The sequence below is a fragment of the Engystomops pustulosus genome, chromosome 1 (assembly GCF_040894005.1).
Source record: "Engystomops pustulosus chromosome 1, aEngPut4.maternal, whole genome shotgun sequence".
Lineage (NCBI taxonomy): Eukaryota > Metazoa > Chordata > Amphibia > Anura > Leptodactylidae > Engystomops > Engystomops pustulosus.
In genome coordinates this window covers 188,736,614-188,763,578 of record NC_092411.1, presented here as the reverse complement: position 1 = coordinate 188,763,578, position 26,965 = coordinate 188,736,614, and the positions used below count along the sequence as shown (strand labels likewise).

At 41.3% G+C, this 26,965-nt stretch overlaps 1 protein-coding gene across 2 annotated transcripts in view; it reads right to left on the bottom strand.

Annotated features, from left to right (window-relative positions):
- Positions 1 to 11,887: 11,887 nt before the first annotated feature.
- CCDC158 (coiled-coil domain containing 158) overlaps positions 11,888 to 26,965 on the bottom strand; it is a 54,279-nt gene continuing 39,201 nt past the window's right edge. The window contains exons 21-23 of one of the 2 annotated variants that reach the window (XM_072115801.1): positions 20,391 to 20,546; positions 15,275 to 15,376; positions 11,888 to 12,672 (exon numbers count right to left, since the gene is read on the bottom strand). In XM_072115801.1, the coding sequence (XP_071971902.1) occupies positions 12,626 to 12,672; positions 15,275 to 15,376; positions 20,391 to 20,546 (305 nt within the window). In that variant the 3' untranslated portion in view covers positions 11,888 to 12,625. The remainder of the gene's footprint in view (positions 12,673 to 15,274; positions 15,377 to 20,390; positions 20,547 to 26,965) is intronic. The other variant, XM_072115808.1, reaches the window with a different exon arrangement.

The window sequence follows — 26,965 nt, the reverse complement described above, 5'->3', positions numbered from 1 at the left end:
CCCGCTCAACGACTGTTGTGCAACGTGCCCACAAGGTTGAATTCAACATTAACCATGTTATCCAGAGTTTACCAGCAGCGCAGAGCGATTGTAGACTGCCAGATGTCAACTTCCACCAGAACTGGTAGTCAGGTCAGTCAGCTTCCTCAAGTCTACAATGAGGAGTGGATGTCTGTCAGTTGCTGAGTAACTTTGAGGAGTCAACACAGATGGTCAGTGGCGATGCCGCCATCATCAGCGTCACCATCCCGCTGCTTGGCCTGTTGAAAAACTCTCTGGTCAGCATGCAGGCAGAAGCTTTGCGCTCATCACAAGAGATGGGGGAAGAAGATTCCCTTGTTGATAGCCAAAGCACCCTCAGGTCTGTTTCTCAGCGCATATCGGAGGAGATGGAGGAGGATGAGGAGGAAGAGGAGGAGAATGTTGGCGAGACAGAAGAGGGGAGCATTGCTCAGTCCTTCACTGTTTAGCGTGTATGGGCAGAAGAAGAGGAGTTGGTGGAGGAGAAAATGGACAGTCAGGCGAGTGAATTCTTGCGCGTTGGGACTCTGGCGCATATGGCAGATTTCATGCTAGGCTGCCTATCCCGTGACCCTCGCGTTCAAAGAATTTATTCCAGCACCGATTACTGGGTATTCACTCTCCTGGACCCAAGGTACAAGCAAAATCTTTCCACTCTCATCCCTGGAGAGGAAAGGAGTGTGAGAATGCATGAATACCAGCAGGCCCTGGTGCACAAGCTGAAACAGTATTTCCCTTCTGACAGCGCTAGCGGCAAAGGGCGTACTTCTGCGGGACAAGTAGCGAGGGAGAGTAGGCGAGCAGGCAGGTTGTCCAACACTGGCAGGGGTACGCTTTACAAGGCTTTGGCAGTTTTATGTCACCCCAGCAAGACACTGTCACCTGTCCTCAGTCTTGGCTTTTAGGGCTGATCTTTACAGAAAGATGGTGAGGGAGTACGTAGCTGACCATACCATCGTCCTAAATGATCACACAGCTCCCTACAACTACTGGGTTTCAAAGCTGGACATGTGGCACGAACTGGCGCTGTACGCCTTGGAGGTTCTTTCCTGCCCTGCCGCTAGCATGTTGTCTGAGCGGGTTTTCAGTGCAGCTGGTGGCATCATCACCGATAAGCGTACACGCCTGTCGACTGACAGCGCTGACAGACTGACGCTTATCAAGATGAATAAAGCCTGGATTTCTCAGGATTTCCATTCTCCACCAGGTGAAAGAAGCTCAACCTGAATAATGTATGCACTCCTCCTCCTCATTTTCCTCCTTATCCTCCTATTTGTACACTAAAGCAGAGGAAACTGGCTATTTTTTGCCAGGGCCAACTGGCTCTAGGTATAGTACTCTATGTATTTAATTTTTCTGGAGGGCCACCTACCTGGTCCTCTGTTTTAAACAATTTTTGGGAGTGCCACATACAGGTACTCTATGTATTAAATTTTTCTGGAGGGCCACCCACCGGGTCCTCTGGTTTGAAAACATTTTTGGACTGCCACATACAGGCACTCAATCTATTTAATTTTTCTGGAGGACCACCTACCTGCTCCTCTGGTTTGAAAACTTTTTTGGACTGCCACATACAGGCACTATCCAAATTTAATTGTCTCCATAGCAGCCTCCACACATCGTCTTTATAGCTGCCTCCACACATTGTCTCCATTGCTACCTCCACACATCATCTTCATAGCTGCCTCCCAAAGTCGTCCATATAGCTGCCTCCATACATCCCCTTAGCAAACGAGCTGTGTCAGGCAGAATTTTGGGTTGTTTTCATGGCTTCCACATCAAACTTGTTAACTTTGTCGCCACCCTACTGTGTTATCCACAAAATATACTGGCAAACTTTTATCATTTACCGATATTATTTCAGTGCTTCTTGCGCATCTGTTTACATTCCTCTCACCCGCCATAACCAAAACGTATAAGAACAGTACTACACTTGATCTTATCCAAAAGGTTCTTAGAAGTGCTGTTTGTAGCCCCCGCCTGCTTTGAAAATGATACTTTTTTCAAAGGAAACGCTTCTGGCCCCCAGACCCATTTTGGGTGGGGAGGAGCCCAGAGACAGGGGCTTGGACAGGCGAAAGCTCGCCTGGCAGTGGACCGCCAGCTCCATCCCAAAATTAGGCAGCCTCAGAGGCATCCATGAATACTGCCCCTGCTGTTTCCTGTCCATTTCGCCTCCACGATCCTCCACAGCGTCTGCCAATGTCTCCATGTGCAACTTTCAACTGTCTATACCCCAGACGCTGGAGCGCGAGAGGATATACATCACCCTTATCAAACGAGCTGTGTCAGGCAGAATTTTCAGGTATTTCACCAGATACATAATGGAACTCGGCGCATCTGTCGCCGCCATGCTGGAGACCTGAAGTTTCAATCATAGCAGCGCAATATGGATGCCCCATACTGTCACTCTTAATCATGGAAGTCGTCTCCATGGCTGCCTCCACATGTCGTCCCCTTATCAAAAGATCGTGTCAGGCTCATTTTTCGGGTGTTTCACCAGATACGTTATGGAACTTGGTCACTATGTCGCCACCATGCTGTGTTATCGACTAAATATACCGTCAATCTTTTGTTCCCATAGGAAATTATTTCAGTGGTTCTTGCTCACCTCCTTTGGTTCCTCTCTGCCACCCATTGGTTTGAAGTCTGAGTCCACTCTCTAGCCTGCCACTGCTGCTGCTGCCTCTGCATGCCGTCTTCTATAGTGTCAGGGTCAATTATTGGATGTTTTAGATGCTATCTAACCTCATTCGGTCACTCTGTCATCGCCATGCTGTTGCCCATAATTTTGGCATAATGGTGCGATTAAGCAGCCTCAGAGGCATCCATGCATGCTGCCCCTGCTGTTTCCTATCCATTTCCATGGTGTTTCCATCCTTTTCTGAGGTTCCCAGGTGTTTGGCCAAGCTTCCCTGTGCAGAGCCTTGGTCCCCTTGAAAAATGCTCGAGTCTCCCATTGACTTCAATGGGGCTCGTTATTCGAGACGAGCACTCGAGCATCGGGAAAAGTTTGTCTCGAATAACGAGTACCCGAGCATTTTAGTGCTCGCTCATCTCTAATTAGGAACCCTTGCCCCTGGGGCAGTGGTGGCAAACCTTTTAGAGACTAAGTGCCCAAACTGCAAACCAAAGTTCATGTAATAATCCCAGAGTGCCAACATGGCTATTTAGCCTAAAATTACCGACAATACCGCTCTATAAGGGACATATAATACAGCCACATGATGACCATTACCAGTAAAACAAGATAAATACCACCATACTGATAATAAACAGACCACTAAAGAAAGACCAACATCACCAATTATATCACTAGATAGGAGCCAATACAGTGAGGAACACTACCTCCATACAGTGATGGACACTATCTCCATACAGTGACGGACACTACAGCCAGAAAGGAACACTACCGCCATACATTGAGGAACACTACCCCCATACAGTAAGGAACACTACCACCATACAGTGAGGAACACTACCGCCATACAATGAGGAACACTATTCCCATAAAGTGAGGAACACTACCCCTATACAGTGAGGAACACTACCGCCATACAGTGTAGAACACTACCCCCACACAGTGAGGAACAGTACCGCCTTACAGTGAGGATCACTATCGCCATACAGTGAGGAAGACTACCCCCATACAGTGAGGAACACTACCGACATACAGTGATGAACACTACCGCCATACAGTGAGGAATATTACCGCCATACAGTGAGGAATATTACCGCCATACAGTGAGGGACACTACCCCAATACATCAAGGAATGCTATTGCCATACAGTGAGGAACACTACCGCCATACAATGAGGAACACTATTCCCATAAAGTGAGGAACACTACCCCTATACAGTGAGGAACACTACCGCCATACAGTGTAGAACACTACCCCCACACAGTGAGGAACAGTACCGCCTTACAGTGAGGATCACTATCGCCATACAGTGAGGAAGACTACCCCCATACAGTGAGGAACACTACCGACATACAGTGATGAACACTACCGCCATACAGTGAGGAATATTACCGCCATACAGTGAGGAATATTACCGCCATACAGTGAGGGACACTACCCCAATACATCAAGGAATGCTATTGCCATACAGTGAGGAACACTACCGCCATACAGTGAGGGACACTACCGCCATACAGTGAGGGACACTACCCCAATACAGTGAGGAATATTACCGCCCTACAGTGAGGAATACTACCGCCATACTGTGAGGAACACTACCACCATACAATGAGGAACACTACCGCCATACAGTGAGGGACACTACCGCCATACAGTGAGGAACACTTCCGCCATACAGTGAGGGACACTACCGCCATACAGTGAGGGACACTACCGCCATACAGTGATGGACACTACCGCCATACAGTGATGGGCACTACCGCCATACAGTGAGGGATATTACCGCCATACAGTGAGGAACACTACCGCCATACAGTGAGGGACACTACCGCCATACAGTGATGGACACTACCGCCATACAGTGAGGAACACTACCGCCATACAGTGAGGGACACTGCCGCCATACAGTGAGGGACACTACCGCCATACAGTGAGGAATACTATTGCCATACAGTGAGGAATACTGCCGCCTTACAGTGAGGAACACTACCGTCATACAATGAGGAACACTACCACCATACAGTGAGGAACACTACCGCCATAAAGTGAGGAACACTACCGCCATACAGTGAGGGACACTACCGCCATACAGTGATGGACACTACCGCCATACAGTGAGGGACACTGCCGCCATACAGTGAGGGACACTACCTCAATACAGTGAGGAATACTATTGCCATACAGTGAGGAATACTGCCGCCTTACAGTGAGGAACACTACCGTCATACAATGAGGAACACTACCACCATTCAGTGAGGAACACTACCGCCATAAAGTGAGGAACACTACCGCCATACAGTGAGGGACACTACCGCCATACAGTGATGGACACTACCGCCATACAGTGAGGGTCACTACTCACATACAGTGAGGGACACTACCGCCATACAGTGAGGAACACTACTCCCATACAATGAGGAACACTACTCCCATACAGTGAGGGACACTACTCCAATACAGTGAGGGACACTACTCCCATACAATGAGGAACACTATCGCCATACATTGAGGGACACTACCACCATACAGTGAGGAACATTACCGCCATACAGTGAGGGACACTACCTTAATACAGTGAGGAATACTATTGCCATACAGTGAGGAATACTACCGCCTTACAGTAAGGAACACTACTGCCATACAATGAGGACCACTACCACCATACAGTGAGGAACACTACCGCAATACAGTGAGGAACACTACCGCCATACAGTGAGGGACACTACCGCCATACAGTGAGGAGCACTACCGCCATACAGTGAGGAACACTACCGCCATACAGTGATGGACACTACTGCCATACAGTGAGGGACACTACTCCCATACAGTGAGGGACACTACCGCCATACAGCGAGGAACACTACTCCCATACAGTGAGGAACACTATTCCCATACAGTGAGGGACACTACCGCCATACAGTGAGAAACACTACTCCCATATAGTGAGGTATTATATATATGTCAATTTTCCAGGCTATCAGCGGCGCCAATCTCTCAGAATAGTTCCTTTTCATAAATGAATATCTTTATTCATAGGCTGAATAATACGCGTTTCGAGCCCGGACCAGGCTCTTCCTCAGTTATATACAGCATAAAATTACATTAAAACATGTCTGACTTATATAATGACTTATATAAAAAAAAAAAAAAAACTTTATGTGCTAGTGACACTGGAATAATAAAGAGAGGGAAAAAAAAGAGAAAAAAAGGAGGGAAAAAAAACAACAACTTTATGTGCTAGTGACGCTGGAATAATAAAGAGAGAGAAGAAAAAAAAAAAAAAGGGGGTTAGGGAAATTATTTGTCAGAGATATAGATTAAAAGTGGGGAATACATATATTTCCATAGCATGTAAAAGCATATAAATACGTGAAGTCTCACTTCCCCCCAGGTCGACCCATTATCTCCATTACCAATAGCCTTACTAATTTGTCTCACTATATAGATCTATTCCTTCAAAAATACGTAACAAAAATGAAAAGTTACCTTAGAGACTCCTCACATCTCATTAATATCATTAACCAGATTACATGGGAAGAAGACTTTATATTGGTGACTCTAGATGTTACAGCACTTTACACCAACATCGAACACGCTGTAGGCCTAGCATGTGTTGACTCTATCCTAAAAGATGAGCCCAAAATACTATACATTCAGAGACAATTCCTAATAGAAGGTCTCTCTTTTATACTTAACAACAACTATTTTACCGATGGTAAACGCAGATTCCATCAGTGCAAAGGAACGGCCATGGGCACTAAAGTTGCACCATCTTACGCCAATTTATTCATGCAGATGTTTGAAAACATCTTTATCACACCTGAGAAAATACATCTAGGGAAACTTAAACTATACAAAAGGTACATAGATGACCTGTTCATAATATGGCAGGGCGACATCACGTCCCTCCAGGAATTCTGCACTAAAATAAACCAAAATGATTGGGGACTTACTGTATATACTGGCGTATAAGACTACTTTTTAACCCCTTAAAATAATGGCTACAGTGGGGGGTCGTCTTATACGCCGGATATACGGGGGCCGCACTGTGTGAGGTGTTTTTTTTCCCCGTCAGCGCGCAGAGAGCCGCTTCCTGGGACCGCCGCACATGCGCGGCAGTCCGCCTCTCACAGTCATTAGAAGAGGCTTAGTACGCGCTGACGGGGCGGCGCGCTGTATGCTAATGCAGCCGCCCTGTCACAGCGGTTGGCGTCACAGAGCTGAGGGTCACAGGCGGCACTTACAGAAGCATGTCGGATCTTCATTAATATCGCAGCTTACAGTTATGATCACCAGGCACTTGCTCTCTTGTTTGTTTTGCAAAGTTTTAAGCAGACTTTTTTTCATTTGGGAGAGGGGTAGTCTTATACAGTGAGTATATACCAAATTCTATATTTTTAGGGCAGAAGTTGGGGGTCGTCTTATACGCCCGTCTTATACGCCGGCATATACGGTATCTTTACTCCAAACCACAGCGCACAATATGTGGAATTCCTAGATCTGATAATAAATTATGGGAATGAATTCACCACTAAAACATTTTTTAAAAACGTAGATGTTAATAGTTATCTTGACTTCAGAAGCAACCACCACAAGAAGTGGCTACGCAACATTCCCTATAGCCAGTTCAGACGCCTAAGAAGGAATTGCTCCGATACCCAAACATTCAAGGAACAGTGCTGCATTCTAAAACAGCGGTTTATAGAGAAAAAGTACCCAAAAGGAGTCATCATGGATGCTGTTAAGAGGGCCAGCTCACTAACCCAAAGAGAAAGCCTTCTTCCCAAAAACAAAGAACAAACAGAACCACCACATCAACTAAACTTCATCACTACGTTTAGCAAAAACAGTAGAAGGATTTTAGATATTCTTAAAAGACACTGGAACATCATCAAATCAGACCCACTACTAACAAAGGCTGTACCAGACAATATTTCTTGCACCTACAGGAGGGCACCGACAATCAAAAACCTTTTAGCCCCCAGTATTCCAAAACAATATAAACTACAAAGAGGACAAACGATCAAACAAAAAGGTAGTTTCAAGTGTGATAAGCCATTATGTTTATGTTGCAGAATAATAAAGGTATTGGATGTATTCACATCAAATAACACCAAAGAAACGTTTAATTTGAAACACAGGTTAAACTGCAGCAGCCAATACATAATATATTTGATCGAATGCCAATGCGGCCTACAGTATGTAGGAACCACTCAGGCCCTCCACTGCAGGGTCAATCAACATCGATACAATATTAAGCACAAAATTCTAAAGCATGGTCTCTCGAGACATTGTGCACTGAAGCATAAAGAAGAAGGAAATATCTCCATTATCCCCATCGATCATATTAATCATGAGGTCAATGATAGGTTCGGAGCCTTAAAAAAGAGGGAAATCTATTGGATATATAGACTAAAAACCCTCAAACCCTCATGACTTAACGAGATGACTGAAACAATATTGACCTAGGTCCACCATCTCCTCCTCATCTGCTAATCAAATAGCACACCAACTATATCAACACGTGTCCATATTCACAATATTTTCTACCCACCATGCTGTTCGCAACAGAATACACCTCCATGGGTCGAACGATGGACTACATCTGCTTTTACATTCCTACAGTATCTGTTACCCCATATACTACAAGTCTCAGGGGTCCTGCACCGTCGATCCCTTTTCCCTTACATAATTCAGCATGCGAACGCATAGAGGAACATACATCCCGCTGCTCTGTGTTTAACGTATACCCGCTTTGCCACAAAGGCTTCCGTTACCCAGCACATAACCAAATAGTTATATTGGAAAATGTTTAGGTAATTTACACCTCTGCCTCCCCCTTTTTTTTTTTTGAACGGTACATACTATTAACAAAATATTTATTGTAAATATATGAAATGTTGCTTCACGTATTTATATGCTTTTACATGCTATGGAAATATATTTTCATGCATTCCCCACTTTTAATCAATATCTCTGACAAATAATTTCCCTAACCCCCCTTTTTTTTTTTCTTCTCTCGCTTTATTATTCCAGCGTCACTAGCACACAAAGTTTTTTTTTTTTCCCTCTCTTTATTATTCCAGTGTCACTAGCACATAAAGTTTTTTTTTTTTTTTTTTAACCAGGGTCATTATATAAGTCAGACATGTTTTAATGTAATTTTATGCTGTATATAACTGAGGAAGAGCCCGGTCTGGGCTCAAAAAGCGTATTATTCAGCCTATGAATAAAGATATTCATTTATGAAAAGGAACTATTCTGAGTGATTGGCGCCACTGATAGCCTGGAAAATTGCCATATATTTAATACTCTGTTCTCCGACGAATTCTATTGCCGGAAAAAACCCAGGACGGCTGCCCAGACCACTACAATACCTAAGCTACTATACGAGTTGTATCGCTTGTACAACCAGAAAAGGTGAGCAGATTACCAATCATAACTTTTTTTACCAAGCCAGAAACTGCTTTCACACATACTGTATCTGTGGCAGCACAAATGTGGGAGTCCCCCAGTTCCCACTCATATAATTGATTCACTATAACTTAATTTATTATAACTTATAATCTTCACTATCTTCAATTTACTTTTATCTGTTGGACAGGATATTATTTGTAACATATCATTTTGCACTATTACAGATGGGTATTATTTGGCTTACTATGTCCTGATATTTTAAAAAGATATTATTTTCATTGAAGTCTTATATTATAGTGCAACAGTTATATGTGGACATTGTTAGAAATACTTTGGCTGTCAGCCCTAACAACCTAATACTGGTTGGTAACACCGAGCTGATGATTAATATATATGCTTATATATGCTTCGACTAAAATGAATTCATGAGTATACGCCAGAATATATCTTTGCGGTGAAATGTACATTATTTTGCCAGAACTAATAAATATTTATACTTTTTTACTTTTCTTATATTCATATAGATTAATATTATATCTATTCACTTATTCATATACTATCTATATATGTATTTTGCACTGGCCACATTTCAGTAACCACTTGGTTGCTTTAAAAACTTGATACAGATCGACAACATTGATCTGATAAATTAACTTATTTATGTTTTCGTCGAACTCAAGTCTTATATTTATACTGAAATTTGCATCATAGATATTTTTCTATACTAGCGCCACACCATATTTATACTTTTTATTGATTCACTTTCTCACGTTATATGGTGCTTTAATAAGGATGGGAGTCATGTGCATATAGTGACTCTCAAATAAATCTTTCTGGGATTATATTCTCTTGGGTGATATCCGTACTGCAAAATTATATGCCGGTGGGGACATTGTTGAACAGTTTCAAATCTGCATTAAATATAGTCCGCTTCCACTTTGCCTGCAAAATGCATTTAGTAATATTTGTAATGATGGGGCTATTAAGTCGAGCTCACATAGATCGATTCAGCCTGTCTGCCCATGCGGTTTTGAGATGACTTACGCATGTGGTGGATGATGATTTGTTTTCTTGCACATGCGCAATGGAATGTAGATGCTGATGCCCCTCATATCTGTCCGCTTTTGATCCCGAGTCTTTAACTTCCGGTGTGGTGGTACACACCACACAGGTGAGATAATTTTTTGGGATAGGGTGGGGGGAACTCCCGCAACATTTAAATAGATAAGCCACAAAAATTCTGAGTACCTTTTCCCCTGATGAAGTCACCTCGAGTGACAGAACACGTGTGAAGCATTTCACACCCTGGCTACTTTGGATGCTCTGCCATTACTGGTATTGATGGGTTTGACGTACTGTGCACTTTATCTTGCTATATTTCAATATACGCATATTCTGGTGTACTAGGTGTTTTATATGTGATTATACACAGATTGAATCATCCAATGCATCATTCATTTAGGCAGCCAGAGTGTTAGATAGGGTGTAACAATTGTTTTTTGGTATAGTGTAGATATGTACACTTTTTAAGTGTTTTTAACCATTTCTGGTCTATATAGCTGACACAAGGGGGGACATTTATCATACGCTGGCACTCGTATGAAATCCTACGATTTGTGTATATTTGTGATATAAAGATTATAGTATTGCATTTTTGAATTTTTCATGCATATCAAAAAATAATAATATATTATATATTTAATAATAATATATGGAAACTTGAATTAAATTTGGGCACCAAGGAATGTGGTATTGCATTACACCTCCATTTTGTTTTAACCCCTGTGAAGCATCTAAAGGGTTAACACACTTCTTAAAGTTGATTATTTACACATTGAGGGGTGTAGTTTCTAAAATGGTGTGATTTATGGGGTTTTACTGCTGTTTAGGCCTCTCAAAATCAGTTAAAGCTGAGCAGGTGCCTCTAAATAAGGGTTTTGGCAATTTTCATAAAAATGAGAAAAATTGCACCCAAAATTCTGAACCTCCTAACAACCTAGAAAAGAGAGAGGATGCATAAAACCCTACGCCAATATAAAGCAGACATTCCGGAAATGTTAGTTATAAAGTTACTTGGGTGCTATGACTATCTGCCTAAAAAGCAGAAAATTTTGAACTTTGAAATTAATAATTTTAAGAAATTTTTGCCAAATTTCAATTTTTTTTAGAACTAAACACAAAAGATATCATCAAAATGTTTCTATTACTTTGAAGTACATTGTGTGATGGTAAAACAATCTCAGAATCCCCTGGATATGTTAAAGCGTCACGAAGTTATAACCTCCTATAATGACACAGGGCAAATTTTAAAAATCAGGCCTGGTCCTAAAGGTCTAAAATGGCTTAGACATAAAGGGGTTAAAGTAAGTCAACACAAAAGTATTTAACTGTGTGACCAACTGATATATATAATAAATCCAGGGGCCCTGTGTGAGATGATGGTGGGCATTTCGTTACTCGGGGAGCATGTGACCAATGCATTTTCCACACTCTGCTTATACACGAATCAATAGGTTTTCCCATTCCTTGAGGTAATATAAGGTGCCTCGGCTTATACTCGGGTCAGCTTATACTCGAGTATATACAGTAGTTATAAATTGTTTTCATTTTGGGAGTTGGGTTAAGGGGAATAATCAGAATTTAGCACAAATTATTTATGTGTACAACTCTGCAGGGCTTGATAAATAAAAGTCAAGAAATTTTTTTTTTAATAAAAAAATAAATATTTCAATATACAATACACAAAATAACATTACTTTGGTTTCTCTGTATGCTATTAACAAGGAATGCTATTAACAAGGAATTGAAAAAAGTCTGAGTTTTTCTCTGTGGTATTTTTCTGTGTATTACTATTTGTTATGCACTACTGATGGAAGAGGTCAACCACTTTGAAAGTTTTGCCTACTGGTTATTGGTTGCACTTTATGTGCTTGCTTTCCTTTTTATCCCACCCCCAGGAAGAAGCGATGGCGAAACGTGCGTCGGGGTGCTGTGGTGGTGGTCAAGCCTCTCTCCTGCAGTTTTGCGTTATGTCACGCCCAGGTGGGTAATATGAATTTACATAAACTTGGCTTGCACATTAGGTCATTACAGTGGAGATATATTTATATTGACTTGTTTTGGACCACCACCACACTCCTTTGTGTTTTGTGGAATCTTTTAATGTAATTTTTAACAATACTCGTCTTGATTGCTGTAATTTTTATACAATAAAGATTGTTGACGTTTTATTCCCAATAACAGTTTTGGTCTGTGATTGTGGATTGACTTTTGTCCTATATACCTCCATTGGTATTATTGTTGTTGTTTTGGTGTTAGGATCTATACAGGAATAGGGTTATCTGATTGGTATTCATAAAAAGGAGGTTCTACTTGTAGGAATGAAATGTTCTTGGATCAAAAGAAAGTGCTGGGTTCTGTGTGATTTAAATATGGATTAAAATGTATTGTTCAATCAATCGATAATGCAAAGCTTGTATACAACATAATTCTTTTTTAAAAGAAAAAAAAATCATATTCCATCTGACATGATTCATTATTCTCTCTCACATGAAATGGTTTTCATCTGCTGTCCTGAAGATTGCTGATATATCTACAACAGATAAAAAAAAACATTAAAATATGCTTCACTAGCTTATTTAGAAACAATGTTATTCTTTTTAGTTCTTATCATGTATCTTATCATTGTATTATCGCATGAATATTGCCTATCACCACGCCAGTGTTTCTCAAGTTCATTGAAATCTGCACACCATCTTGACAGAAAAAAACTGAAATGTAGATATTTTTGCTAATTTATTATACAAAAAAAAAATGAAATATCATATGGTCGTAAGTATTCAGATCCTTTGCTGTGACATTCATAGTTATCTCACATGCTGTTCATTTCCTTCTGATCCTCCTTGAGATGGTTCTACTCCTTCAATGGAGACCAACTGTGTTTAATTGAACTGATTGGACTTTATTAGGAAAGGCACGCACCTGTATATATAAGACCTCACAGCTCATAGTGCATGTGAATCATGAGGTCTAAGGAACTGCCAGGGAGCTCAGAGATAGACTTATGGCACAGATTTGGCCAAGGTTACAAAATAACTTCTGCAGCACTCAAGGTTCCTAAGAGCATAGTGGCCTCCATAATTTATAAATGGAAGAAGTTTTGAATGATCACAGCTCTTCCTCGACCTGGCCGTCCAACAAAATGAAGCAATTGTGGGGGAAGAGCCTTGGTGAGAGAGGTAAAGAAGAACCCCAAGATCACTGTGGCTGAGCTCTAGAGATGCAGTAGGGAGATGCAGCAGGGAGTTTCATGGCAGAGTGTGCCTACAGAAGCCTCTCACAATCTAGTAGTCTTTTGTTAGGGGGATTGATCACTTCCCTTTATGTGTCTATAGGTTGCTGGGGTAAGCGTCTATAGGAAATAACATATTGTTCAAAGGATCCTCCTGACTTTTTCTGCTATGCAGTCAGGAAACTGATGACACCAGTATCGGCAAAACATGTTGGGTGGGCATGGTTGAGGAGTGTGTCTGATTTTTAATCAGCAGTGGACAGTTCATAGGGAAATGTTGTAAATTGATGAAATACAAGGTTAGCTTATATTAGATTGCCTCTTAGAGATTAGAATGGAGAGGTCATCCATATAACCACTAGGAAGGTAGGTAGGTTCCAGACTTAGATGCTCGATGAAATATTTAGTTAAGTACAGTACTATACTATCTCAATGTTTCCTATATGATTCATTAGTCTATCTGGGTGGTTTATTATTTTTAAAGATTTAAATAGCTGCTTTTACTTTGGAATCAATTGTAAGTTAGGTTGCATTCTTTTGTGGTAGGTCTAATTCTTTTTGTGTTATGTTAAGGGACGGATTTGTCATTTTTCAAATTAAAGAGTAATTCATAATAATCTGCAAGGTAGTCAGCAATCACTTGTGGATCTGTAATTTTGTTTTCATTTGGGGATAGCAAATAGCAGATTTTAGTTTTTTAAAAATTTTCCCACAGCCTTTTATAAAATGAAAACTATGCTCTGATGTCTGTTCAATCTCTTTGGTTTACTTTTAAAGTGAATCAAAGTGTGGTATCCTTGTTGTCTTCATAGGAAAATGTATCAATACTTTGTATTGATTACTATAGATATCAGACCAAGTTATGATTTTTTGATTGATGATGATTGATATTTTTGAGTTTTCTATCTTCGTAAGTAGGGATTTGCATTGTAAAAAGTATTCTATTTTTGAATAAACTTGGCGTAGATTTGAAAATGAGGTGAATTTCTAGGATGTTATATATGTGTCATATGTATTATAATTAAGTAGAGAAGAGGGATGTAGTTTCTAGAGTTTTAGATTTAGCAGTGTTTCCTGAATACAAAACCTTGTGGGCTACATAGCTGTATTTATAGGTCAGTTTATAAATAAAGGTCAAATTATAGGTAAGATATATGTAGGTCTGCATTTTGTACATCATATGTACAATTCGGTAGCCATCCTATATGGAGAGGGCTCAGCTTGTAAGCCCTATCCATAAAACCTTAACTGGTTGATGATGCTGGACAAAATAGATTGTCCAAATTAGCGTCCCATTGCCATATTTGGACTCTCTATTTCATCCTCAAGATTGTGCTGGCACACTGTTACATGTAGCCTGGACCCTGCTGTGTCTGCCCGGCAGGAGAATCTCTCCCTGCTGGGAAGTACTGCAATGTAATGTATGAGGGATTAACGTATCCCTAGTGTAAGTCCACTAAAGTAAAGTAGTAAAATATAAGAAAACCTGTACATGTTTGGTGTCTCCTTAATCGTATTAACCAACAGAATAATTTTATCATGTTTTTATACTGTATGGAGAACTGTGTACAAGTTTTAATTAAAAAACAGGGGGGAGGGTCATTCTGTTTTGCTACAGGAAAGAATTAATACATTTGAATCATTATGCTATTTTTACCATAAAAATGAACCCACTGGAAAATACAAACCTTACTATGTAATAAGCCCTAATATGCCCGTGTCAGATAAAAAAAAATAAAGTTCTTTTGGAATTTTAGCAGGGAAAAACCATAAAAAGTGTCCTGAAGTGCTATTTTAGGCCGTGCCCTTAAGGTGTTAAAATTAACATGACCTAATGGTACAATTGCCAATAGTAATGGCTCCATTCTATTTATCTAATATGTTCATACTGAAATGTGTTTACCTTTATTCTTCATCTGTAGATCATTGGCAATGGTTTGTAAACATTCTAATCTGTGCTGTAAATTTTGGTAAGTATCACTGGCAAAGCCAGAAAGTGGTTCACCTAAAATGAGAAAATAACATCCAAAATTAGATATTGTAAGCAACCTTCTTCAATGAATAAAATATAAAACCCATAAATTAATATTCCATTGATATTTATCTCAAAGAGTTTAGAGAGTTTCTACACTGCTGGTGTGTGATCTTCCCATTTTGTAGAAACATCCCATCCACTTTTTTTAGCCATTCTAATTTTAACCGACAGAACTGGCACTCCTTAAAAGTTTTCTGTTATTTCATACTATTCTCTGTGTGAAACTCCCATGCAATCTGTGATATCCTATATCCTAAAGCCATGCATGTTTTTTTAGGCAAATGGATACACATATCATGATTAGAGATGGGCGAATTTGTTAAAATTCGCTTCGTCCCTATTCGCCAAATTTTTAGAAAAAATTTGTTTCGACCCGAATCGAATCAAAACGAATCACGTTAAAAAACAGGCATTTCCTGGCTGCAGAGAGCCTGTAGGGTGTTGTAGAACATTGTGCCATGCTTAAATATGCATAGGGAGCGTGGTTTGGTCTTCAAACAATGCTGTGTTTTAGTATGACACGCACATGACAGCTGCGGCTCTTAGAATCGCTTCACTCTTCACTTCCATGTGCACTTACATAGACCAACTTCCCCAAATAAGCGAAGCGGGAACGCAGCCTGACAAGGTAACGTCTGTGCCAGCTCGAAAGGACTGAGCTGAGGGCCAAGATCCCACTATAACATCAAAGAGTGCACTCTTTCTACACTGAGTGGCACAATGATATAGTGTGAAGGTGGCCTCAGAAGCAGCAAGAGCGGCAGTGTGGCACAATGATATAGTGTGTTGGTGGCATCAAAAGCAGCAGCAGCAGGAGCCCGCAGAGTGGCACAATGATATAGTGTGAAGGTGGCATCAGTAGCAGCAGGAGCCCGCAAAGTGGCACAATGATATAGTGTGAAGGTGGCATCAGAAGCAGCAGGAGCCTGCAGAGTGGCACAATGATATAGTGCATTGGTTGCATTAGTAGCAGCAGCAGCAGGAGCCCGCAGAGTGGCACCATGATATAGTGTAAAGGTAGCATCAGAAGCAGCAAGTGCGGCAGAGTGGCACAATGATATAGTGTATTGGTGGCATCAGTAGCAGCAGGAGCCCGCAGAGTGGCACAAAGATATAGTGTGAAGGCGGCATTAGAAGCAGCAGGAGCCCGCAAAGTGGCACAATGATATTGTGTGAAGGTGGCATCAGAAGCAGCAGGAGCCCGCAGAGTGGCACAATGATATAGTGTGAAGGTGGCATCAGTAGCAGCAGGAGCCCGCTGAGTGGCACAATGATATAGTGTGAAGGTGGCATCAGAAGCAGCAGGAGTCCGCAGAGTGGCACAATGATATAGTGTGAAGGTGGCATCAGAAGCAGCAAGAGCGGCAGAGTGGCACAATGATATAGTGTGAAGGTGGCATCAGTAGCAGCAGGAGCCCGCAGAGTGGCACAATGATATAGTGTGAAGGTATCATCAGAAGCGGCAGGAGCCCGCAGAGTGGCACAATGATATAGTGTGAAGGTGGCATCAGAAGCAGCAGGAGCCCGCAGAGTGGCACAATGATATAGTGTGAAGGTGGCATCAGAAGCAGCAGAAGCCCGCAGAGTGGCACAATGATATAGTGTGAAGGTGGCAACAGAAGCAGCAGGAGCCTGTGGAGTGGCACAATGATGTAGTGCGTTGGTGGCATCAGAAGCAGCAAGAGTGGCAGAGTGGCACAATGATATAGTGTGTTGGTGGCATCAAAAGCAGCAGCAGCAGGAGCCCGCAGAGTGGCACAATGATATAGTGTGAAGGTGGCATCAGTAGCAGCAGGAGCCCACAGAGTGGCACAATGATATAGTGTAAAGGTGGCATCAGAAGCAGCAGGAGCCCGCAGAGTGGCACCATGATATAGTGTGGAGGTGGCGGACAATCCCAGTCCCTGGTAAAGATGGTAGGAGGCAGATGGTGCAACTAGCAGCAGATGTGTGGCATCAGGCGGCGGGCAGCATCAGAATAGTAGCTGAGGGAGGTAGTTAGAACCCTGACTCATTTCTCAACGTTTGGAGGAGGCGTCATGGCTGATCTACTCTGATGCATTAGGCATTGGTGAGTTGAAATCCTGGCAGATCCAAGCCTGATTCATCTTGACAAAGGTCAGTCTCTCCACATTACGGGTGGACAAGCTGGTTCTCCTGGAGGTAACGATGGCCCCCGTTGCACTGAACACCCGCTCTGATGCCACACTACTGGCAGCTTCTCTACTGCAAACTCCGCAAGTTGCAGCCACGCATCAAGTTTGGCTGCCCAGTAGTCCATGGGATCCTGTACCACAGGTAGTAAAGTGCTGTCCAAGTAGGCCACCACCTGCAGGTGCAGGGTCTGCTTCATGTCCTGCTGCTGCTACCGGTGGCGGCTACCCTCCTCACTAGGCGGGTGAAGGAAATTGCTCATTAAGGAATCCAGACTTAAGCGACTGTTCATGGAACTGCTACTGCTCCTACCCCCCAGCTCCCCACAGCAGCCTTGGTAGTAGTATGTGAGCAATGACTGCCAGGAATCCCCCGGTCAGACCTGACAGAGGATGGACAATGGCGCACATAGGCAGCGGCCAACTGTGTGCTCAGTATTTCTCTATAGTATGCCAGTTGTTCCTTCCTCTCAGCAGCAGGAAAAAAGTCACCCATTTTGGACCGGTAGTGAGGCTCCAAGAGGGTGGAGAGCCAAAAGTCCTCCCTATGCCGGATGTTGACTATTCGGCTGTCACTAGTTAGGCAAAGCAGCATGCTGCGGGCCATCTGCGCAAGTGACTCTGAGGGACTCCCGGTCTCCATATCCACAGTATACTGCCACGGTGCTTCTGGGTCATCTGCCTCGTCTTCTACCTCCACTGGATGCTCCTGCTCCTCCTCTCCTGTCACCTGAGTGGAAAAACCACAAATTGCACCAGACTCTGCTTGTGCTCCAATGTCCTCCTCCTCCAGTTCAGCCCCTAGCGGACTCATGTGGCCATGAGATGTAGTCTTCCTATTCACTTCAGCAACAAAAAAGAACAACTAACTATTTGGGGTATACAGATTCCCCAAAACGGACACCCTGGGATACGAGCAGAAATCACCCCAGAAACTATGTGGGTTTTACACAGATTTCTTCCTATTCACTTCAACAATAAAAAAGAACTGCTATTTGGGGTATACAGATCCCCCAAAAGAGACACCCTTGGAGCAAAAATCACTACAGCACAGTACAGTAAAAGCAGCTGGACGCTTCAGACAGCACATGCAGTGTGATGTGCCGAGATTAGAAATTGGCTGCCTGTTTTAATAGGGCTGTGTGACATCACATAAACATGCTGGTCGCTGATTGGCTTACAGATCTGCACATGTGATTGAGGGTGTTCCTTTCTCCTTCCTCAGAGTTCTGTGTAACACATTGGGGCAGATTTACTTACCCGGTCCTGTCGCGATCCAGCGGCGCGTTCTGTGTGGAGGATTCGGGTCTTCCGGCGATTCACTAAGGCAGTTCACCAGGTGTCGCTGCTGCACTGAAGTTCATTGGAATGCACTGAACTTCACCAAGCCGGGCCGAGTGCAGGTAAGCGCATGTCCAGCGACACTTTTTTTTTTTTTTAAATACGGCGGTTTCTCCGAATCCGTCGGGTTTTCGTTTGGCCACGCCCCCGATTTCCGTCGCATGCATGCCGGCACTGATGCACCACAATCCGATCGCGTGCGCCAAAAAACCGGGGCAATTCAGGGAAAATCGGCACAAAACTGAAACATTTGGGTAACCCACCGTAAAAAAGGGGGTTCGGGCCCTTAGTAAATGACCCCCATTGTGCTTGCGCCAATTTTGGTAATAAAGAGGGAAAAAAAACTTTGCTCCCACAAATCGCCGTAAACATCAGACCGAATTTCCCTTCGTTGGAATCGATTCGCCCATCTCTATCTCCTATGTATTGATAACAGACATATATTCCTACAATTACTTATTTATTCCATTCCCTTATAAAGAATGGCTGGACCATTTTACAAGCACTTATACCTCTTGTTTCACCCCCTTATTATCATAGACTGTAATCTCTTGCGAGCAGAGCTCTCACTTCTCTTGTTTCATATGATTGTTCTATGTAATGTCTTATTTTATTTGTATATTTTCTCCAGAATCTGTAAAGCACTATGAAATTTGATGATGCTATATAAATAAAGATTATTATTATCAGGGAGGAATTCGCAAATTCCAGGCTGTGCACCAAAAGCCTTGGTAAATCCCCTACTAAATGTACCAAGTATGCTCTTCAATTTATAACAAAACTGTAAGAACTCACTTGTCATATGAAAATATATTGAAAGAAAATCTACCATTTGATTTCATGCATTATGAACCAAACATACCTTGAGAATGCTGTAGCTACGCTGATTCAGAAATATATCTTGTTTAATCTTCAGGATAATGAGTCTCAGGTTGATTAGTCCTGCTGGACAGTACAGACAGCTCGTGTAATGTGTTTATGTAGTGCAAGAAGCCTGCAATCCAGCTTTCCCAAGCTCCTGAATGTCATAATTTATTTTTTTAAGCAAAACCACTCAACTCAGGTATTAAACAAGATATGCTGCTGTATCAGTGTGGCTACAGCAGTCTCAAGTTTTTTTTGGTTCATATTGCATCAAATCAAATGGTAGGTTTCCTTTAAACTCAAAGGTCAAGGAGGAGCGAAATACGAACCTATTATTTCTCTTTTATTTGATGAATAAATACATTTTTAAATAGTTTTACTATCAAATAAAACATATGTTTAATCTATCTCTTTGAGAGAAGTAATAGGTCGTTAGGTTGCTCGTCTTTGAGCTTTGTGTTTAAAAATAGCATGATCTTCCATGGTAATCACATCAAATTTATTCCTAATATTGTGTTAGTCTAGCTAGACATACTGAAGGGAACCTGTCACCAGGAGAATGGACCGGGTAAGTAAATCTGCGCCAATGTATCTAACAAAGAAGCCAGTGATGAGGAAAAACATACCAAGAACTAATTCATGATCATTAGTAGGGCTATAAAACTTTCCATTGCTGTCCATATCACAAGCTGCTGTGGTTAGTAGGCAATGAACTGGTGATTTGGGTTTAACTTCTTGTTCATTGATCTGTTTCTTAGGAGAAGAGGCATAGGATAGTTTTACTGCAAAGAGAAACAAAAAAAAAAAAGGTTTAAAGTTTCTAATACAATAAGACCCCATGTAAATTGGATGCAAAATAACCGGGCAAAGTCTTGCAGTGTGCACACAATTAGTAACTTTTTAGGGAAGCAACAACTGTTCAACATCCTTTACTCACAATTTATATCTTTAGTCTGGATTTGCCAATTACAACTTGCCCTAGTGACCACATAGTTCAGTCTTCTAACATGTCTCATTATTGTCATCACAGACTATAATTAAAATGGAAGCCTTGGAATAAACAGTGCATAGGGTTCACCCATGAAGCCATAAATAATTAGAAAAGGAAGAGAGCAGAGGGAGGGGAAAAGAACCAGGCATCCAGTGTACTAGTTGGCACACTTGCAGAAACTGGCTTCTTGAGACATCTTGCTGGTATCACAATTGTTATCTGCATTGAACCAACTTATAAGGATTGCCAGTGATAAGAGATGTATGCATGTACATGATTTACATATATAGTACAGACCAAAAGTTTGGACACATCTTCTGAGTCAAATAATTTTCTGTATTTTCATGATTATAAAAATTGTAGATTCACACAAAGGCATCAAAACTATGGGGCAGATTTATCAAGCTGTCTGAAAGTCAGAATATTTCTAGTTGTCCATGGCAACCAATCTCAGCTCCCCTCATGAGCACTGGTAAAATGAAAACTGAGCTGTGATTGGTTGCCATGGGCAACTATAAATAGTAAACTCTGTACAAGATATTTAACTGTATAAACTTGAAATTATCATTAATTGATACCCTTTTTACTTCCTCATATATTTTATCCCAGTGTTTATTACTTAATCCACTTATACACTTTCCCCATTTCCCTTGACTAACGTGAGTAATCCCGTTATTAATTTCATCCATAATTCCCTTATATATCCCCGATAGTTCATGGTATATAATTTGGAGATTTTGGGATGTGTCGTGCTCGTGAATAATTTTTTATTACTTTCTGCATGTGCAACGTGTTTTAATTGTAAATAAATACCTGAAAAGGTCTAAATCAGTGAGCAAAAATGTGTGTTTCAATTCACCAAACTCTTTCATTTGTCCTCCCTGGAATAGCTGTGTAACATACCTAAGCCCTTTTTTCTGCCAAAAATCCGCCCCTTCAAAGTTAAAAAATTCTCCCAAATACCGATTACCCCATAGCGGTGTCCATTCTATTGCTGCCCCCACCCCTAATAACGCCTTATATTTCTGCCACACCCTCTAGGGCAGAAAAAATGTTCTCGTATGATCCCCCGAGTTGATCTAATATCCTTTCAAAAACATACGAGTTCCTATTTTCCCCAATAAACAGGATTTGAGAGGCAATATAATAATGAAAAAAGGATGGGAGGGATACTCCTCCACGCGTAATGCTTTTCCATAAGAACTCTTGCTTAATACGCACTCTTGATCTCCCCCATAACAGTTTATTTAAAATTGCTCTCAGCGCTCTGAACCATTTGTCCTCAATCCAACAGGGACAGTTTGTAATAACATACAAGACTTGTGGGAGGATAACCATTTTGGCCAGTCCAATCCTATCTCCTTTGCTAAGAGGTAGTTTACTCCATATACCAACTCTCTCTCCTAATTTCTTAACCAAGGGGGCTATGTTGAATTCAGGGAAATCCTTAACCCTTGTGTTGACTTTGATGCCCAGGTATTCAAAGGTACCACAATTGTCTATTAGGGCAAGTTTATCAGTGATCATCCCTGGGAAGTCGTCAATTTTACATACAATAGGTTTTTTCCAATTTATTTGTAACCCCGAGACTTTCGAGAACTGTTCTATTGAATTCATTGCTTTTGGCACAGACTCCAGGGAATCCCCCAGGCACAACAGGATATCATCTGCATAAAGCAGGATTTTGTCGCCAGGGCCCCCACATCCACACCCCCTGATGCCATCATCTCTCCTAATGGCAACTGCCAAGGGCTCAATAAACAAGGCATATAGGAGGGGTGAAAGTGGACAATCCTGGCGAGTGCCCCTGGTTAGAGTAAATTCCCGGGACAGCCCCCCATTGACCTTTACTTTAGCCCTGGGTTTTACATAAAATAACTGTACACACTCAATGAATTTCCTTCCCAGGTTAAACCTTTCCATTGTTTCCCAAAGGAAGGCCCACTCCACCCTGTCAAACGCCTTTACGGCATCCAACGACAGGATGGAGCGGGACCCCCCCTGCCCTAGTGGGATGGCACCGAACAATCTGTGTAAGTTGGTCTTGATACAGCGCCCCGGGATAAAACCCGTTTGATCTTCATGTACTATATCTGTCACAACTTTTTTCAGATGGTTCGCAAGCAATTTGGCAAACAATTTCCCATCTGTGTTCAATTGTGAGATTGGACGATAAGACTCTTTTACCGTCGGGTCCTTATTCTTTTTACAAATCAGGGTGATACATGCCTCGTACATTGACATGGGAAGATTACCCTCACTTTGACTTGCCTCCCATACGTGGACCAATAAGGGAAACAAAATATCACCAAACTTTCGATAGATCTCCATTGGGAAACCATCGAGGCCTGGCGATGAGTTCCCAGTAAATGTACCGAGCATCTCCTCAAGTTCCTGAACTGACACAGGGGACTCCATCATGTCTCTTTGCTGTTCCGATAATTGGGGTAATGATATATTGTCGAGATATTCATGGATCTGTCTGTATGTGCTCTGTAAGTCTGAGGAGTAGAGGTCCTGGAAGAAGAGCTCAAATTCTCTCACAATTTCTCCCTCATCGTTAGTCACCTCCCCTGATGTTTTTTTAATCGCGTTGATCGTTTGTGTTTTAATATTACATTTAATTCTCTCAGCTAATATTTTCCCCTGTTTATGCCCCTCACAGAAATCTTTTTGTCCCCGAAAGAAGATTCGCTGTTGTGCTTTATCCACCAAATATGTCTTATATTCCTGTTGGGCTTTGACCAAATCCCCCCGCGACTGCTCCGACTTATCATAAATACTGCTCAAATTCTAATTGACACTGAGAGGCCTAAATAATAGCGAGACTCATAAATTACCCCATTATGGAAACTACACCCCTCAATGTATGAAAAACCACTTTTAAGAAGTTTGTTAACCCTTTAGGTGTTTTATAGGGGTTAAAACAAAATGGCAAATTGTAATATTTTTTCACAATACACTCATTTTGGGTGGAAAATTAAACATTTACAATGCATTAAATGAATAATGGCTCCACAAAGTTTGTTACCCAATCTCTCCCGAGTACACCGATACCATATATGTGGTGGTAACCTGCTGTATGGGCGCACGGCCGGGCATAGGAGGGAAGGAGGCGCCATCCAGATCAGATTTGCTATGTCACATTGTACAGGCCATAATTTTTTTCTTTTTTTCACATGAGATGCACTTTTCTGGTACGTAATTTTGGGGAATCTATAGGCTAATTGGGGAGATTTTATTAACTCTTTGTTGGTGGAGGAAATGAAAATCATCACGTTTTAGGAAGATTTTTACGGGGTTTTTTTTGGCCGTTTACCATACCATAAAAATAGTATATTATTTTTATTCTATGGGTCGCCACAATTACAAAAAGACCTCATTTATATAGATTTTTTATTTTTTCCCATTTTTACTGAATAAAAAGTAATTTGGCAAAATTGTTGTTAATTTTAGCATCACCGTCTTTCATATGCATAACTTTTTTATTTTTCGCCTCACAAATCTGTTTAAGGGCTTATTTTTAGCGAGAAGCATTGTTCTTTTTAGTGGTCTTATTTTAGAGTGCATAACATTTTTGAAATCACTTTTTATAGCATTTTTATAGGGTATTAATTGAAAATGATCTTGTTTTTGGAGCTTTTTTTTCACTTTGCGGTTCTAATAATGATTCTGTTTTATTATGCAGATTGTTACGGACGCAGGGATACCAAATATGTGGTGGTTTTGTGTATTTTATTCAATTGTACTGAATAAAAACCAATTTGGAGAAAATCTTGTTCATTTTAACATCACCATCTTTTCATATGCATAACTTTTTTATTTTTCGGCTGACAAATCTAGTTAGGGGCTCATTTTTTGCGAGAAGAGTTGATCTTTTTAGTGGGCTTATTTTGGAGTGCATAACATTTTTTAAATCACTTTTTAGAGCATTTTTTTAGGGTATTAATTAAAAATTATCTTTTTTGCGTTTTTTTTCTACGGCGTGTACCGTGCCGGTCCAGTAACAATTCGATTTTATTATATAGATTGTTATGGACGCGGCAATACCAAATATGCAGGGTTTTTTGTGTTTTTTATACTTTATTAAGTGTTTTTATAGGAAAGTGACATTTTAGGGGCTTATATTTTAATGTATTTATGTTTTATTTATTATAATGTGTAGTGTAAAGTGTTTTTGACTTTTTTTTTACTTATACATACTTGAACTTCAACCAGTGATGCTCTGATCACTGGTTCAAGTTCAATACACTGCTCTACAATACTATTTTATTGTAAAGCAGTGTAAACTGTCTGAGCATGCAGGCGCAAGCTCAGACAGTTTGCAGTCAGACCCGGAAGGGGTCTGACTGCCAGGGAAACCGGGCAGCTCCGGGGCACATGCCTGTCCTCGGAGCTGCCCAGAAGTGGATCGGATCCCCCGGTAAGTGGCACAGTTGACAGCTGACAGCCGCTGCTTCTGGTACCGGCTGACAGCTGCTGCTTCTGGTACCGGCTCCGTTCGTGAGCCGGTGCCAGAAGCAGGACATTATAGAACGTCCCCGTGCGCTAAGTATCTAGCCCCGGGGACGTACTAAAACGTCCTGGTGCGCCTAGGGGTTAACATTGTGTTTACATTGTGTTTTTCAAATGTTAACAGTAATGTAATTAGGCAAATCACCTCTCCTCAGCTGTTGTAATGTGTTTCAAAATGCAACCAAAACACTATCACCATCACCCTTAGAAGTAATACACTTAAAAATGTACATTAAAAAATTTATGAATTAAAGAAAACAGGTTTATGTGCAAAATCCTTCCTTTGCACCTGCCCTGGCCTAAAAAGTCACAAAAATAAGCAAAAAAAGTGATATATAAGTGAAAAGTTGCACAGAACATCTGGAAAACAAAGGTACAGACCAAGGTGTACTTTAAAAAATGACAGCAAAAGTTGCAGTGAATATTGGCAAATATGACAAAAGCCGCAAAAATGAGACTAGCGGAAATAAAAAAACATGTCCCCCAATGTATCCAATGCACATGCTCTGAAGACAGTGATATCAAACTCAGAGATCATTAGAAGCAGTGCATCCAATACATATGCTCTGACCTCTGAATAGTCAGGTGTCAGAGTCAAGGGTCAGAGTCAAGTTCCAAAGTCAGGAGTCAGAAGTCAGTTATCACAGAGTCAGAAGTCAGGTGTCAGTGTCAGGTATCAATTATACAATTATATGATCTTTGACTCTCACTTTTAACAATGTACAGCTGGAACCCTCACTGATCAGCTGAGTGTACTACACTATGGATGAGGCCAGAAGACTAATTGGTATAACTCAAACAAATCAATATTTTCCTTCAGTGTTCGACGGATGGATTTAGTATGTCCATGGTGGTAATAACATCATGAACTTGGGTGATTTTTTTAACTTCATCATAAAGTGCTTTGTCATTTTAAATATGTCTTTAGTCTTTATTTCATGGAACCTGAAATCAAATTGTTACAGCTGTATCACAATCTTCTGCTGTTTGACTGAGAAGCTACTTAATTTGTCTTAATTCCTGCTTTTCAGTTGGCAGTTTGAATCGCTGCAACCTCTGCTCTGGACCAATAAGGGTTAAGGCTTGCACACCTTTAGAGTTCTACCTCCTCTTCACCTGGTGAACTCCGATTTAAAATCTGTATGCAGCCATTTTTACTTGCTGGTCAAACTATTAGTCTGCCCAGCTCTTTTATATTCCATTATCTTTATTCTATGTCTCTTGGTCCTCCTGGCTTTTGAATATTTGCTTTGTCCTCGACCATTCTACTGTCCTTTTGATTCTGTACTGTATTTGCTATCTAGTTGTGACTTGGATTGTTGACTGTTTGTCTGTTTGTCTTGTTACGTCTTCCCACTTGGCATAGGAAGAAAACAGTGCCCAGTTATTGTCCCTGTTAAGGGTGGACCCAATAAGCAGGCATGAACAGTTTGGGGGGCTCAGTAGTAGGGGTCACTATCCTTGTTTGTGGCCCTCCATAACACGAACATTTGCAATTTCTATACCTTGTGTATCTGTATTGACTCATTGGGGTGTTTTTTTGCCGTTTTGATTTTTAAATCATATTTGTAATATAATTATTGTTTAACATTGGTATTCTAAGCTAGTTTGTGGATGTAGATTGATCATTAAAATCCATAGTGTCACAAAAGATAAGTTTGGAAAAAGATGCAGCTCCATTATGTCCAACCTACA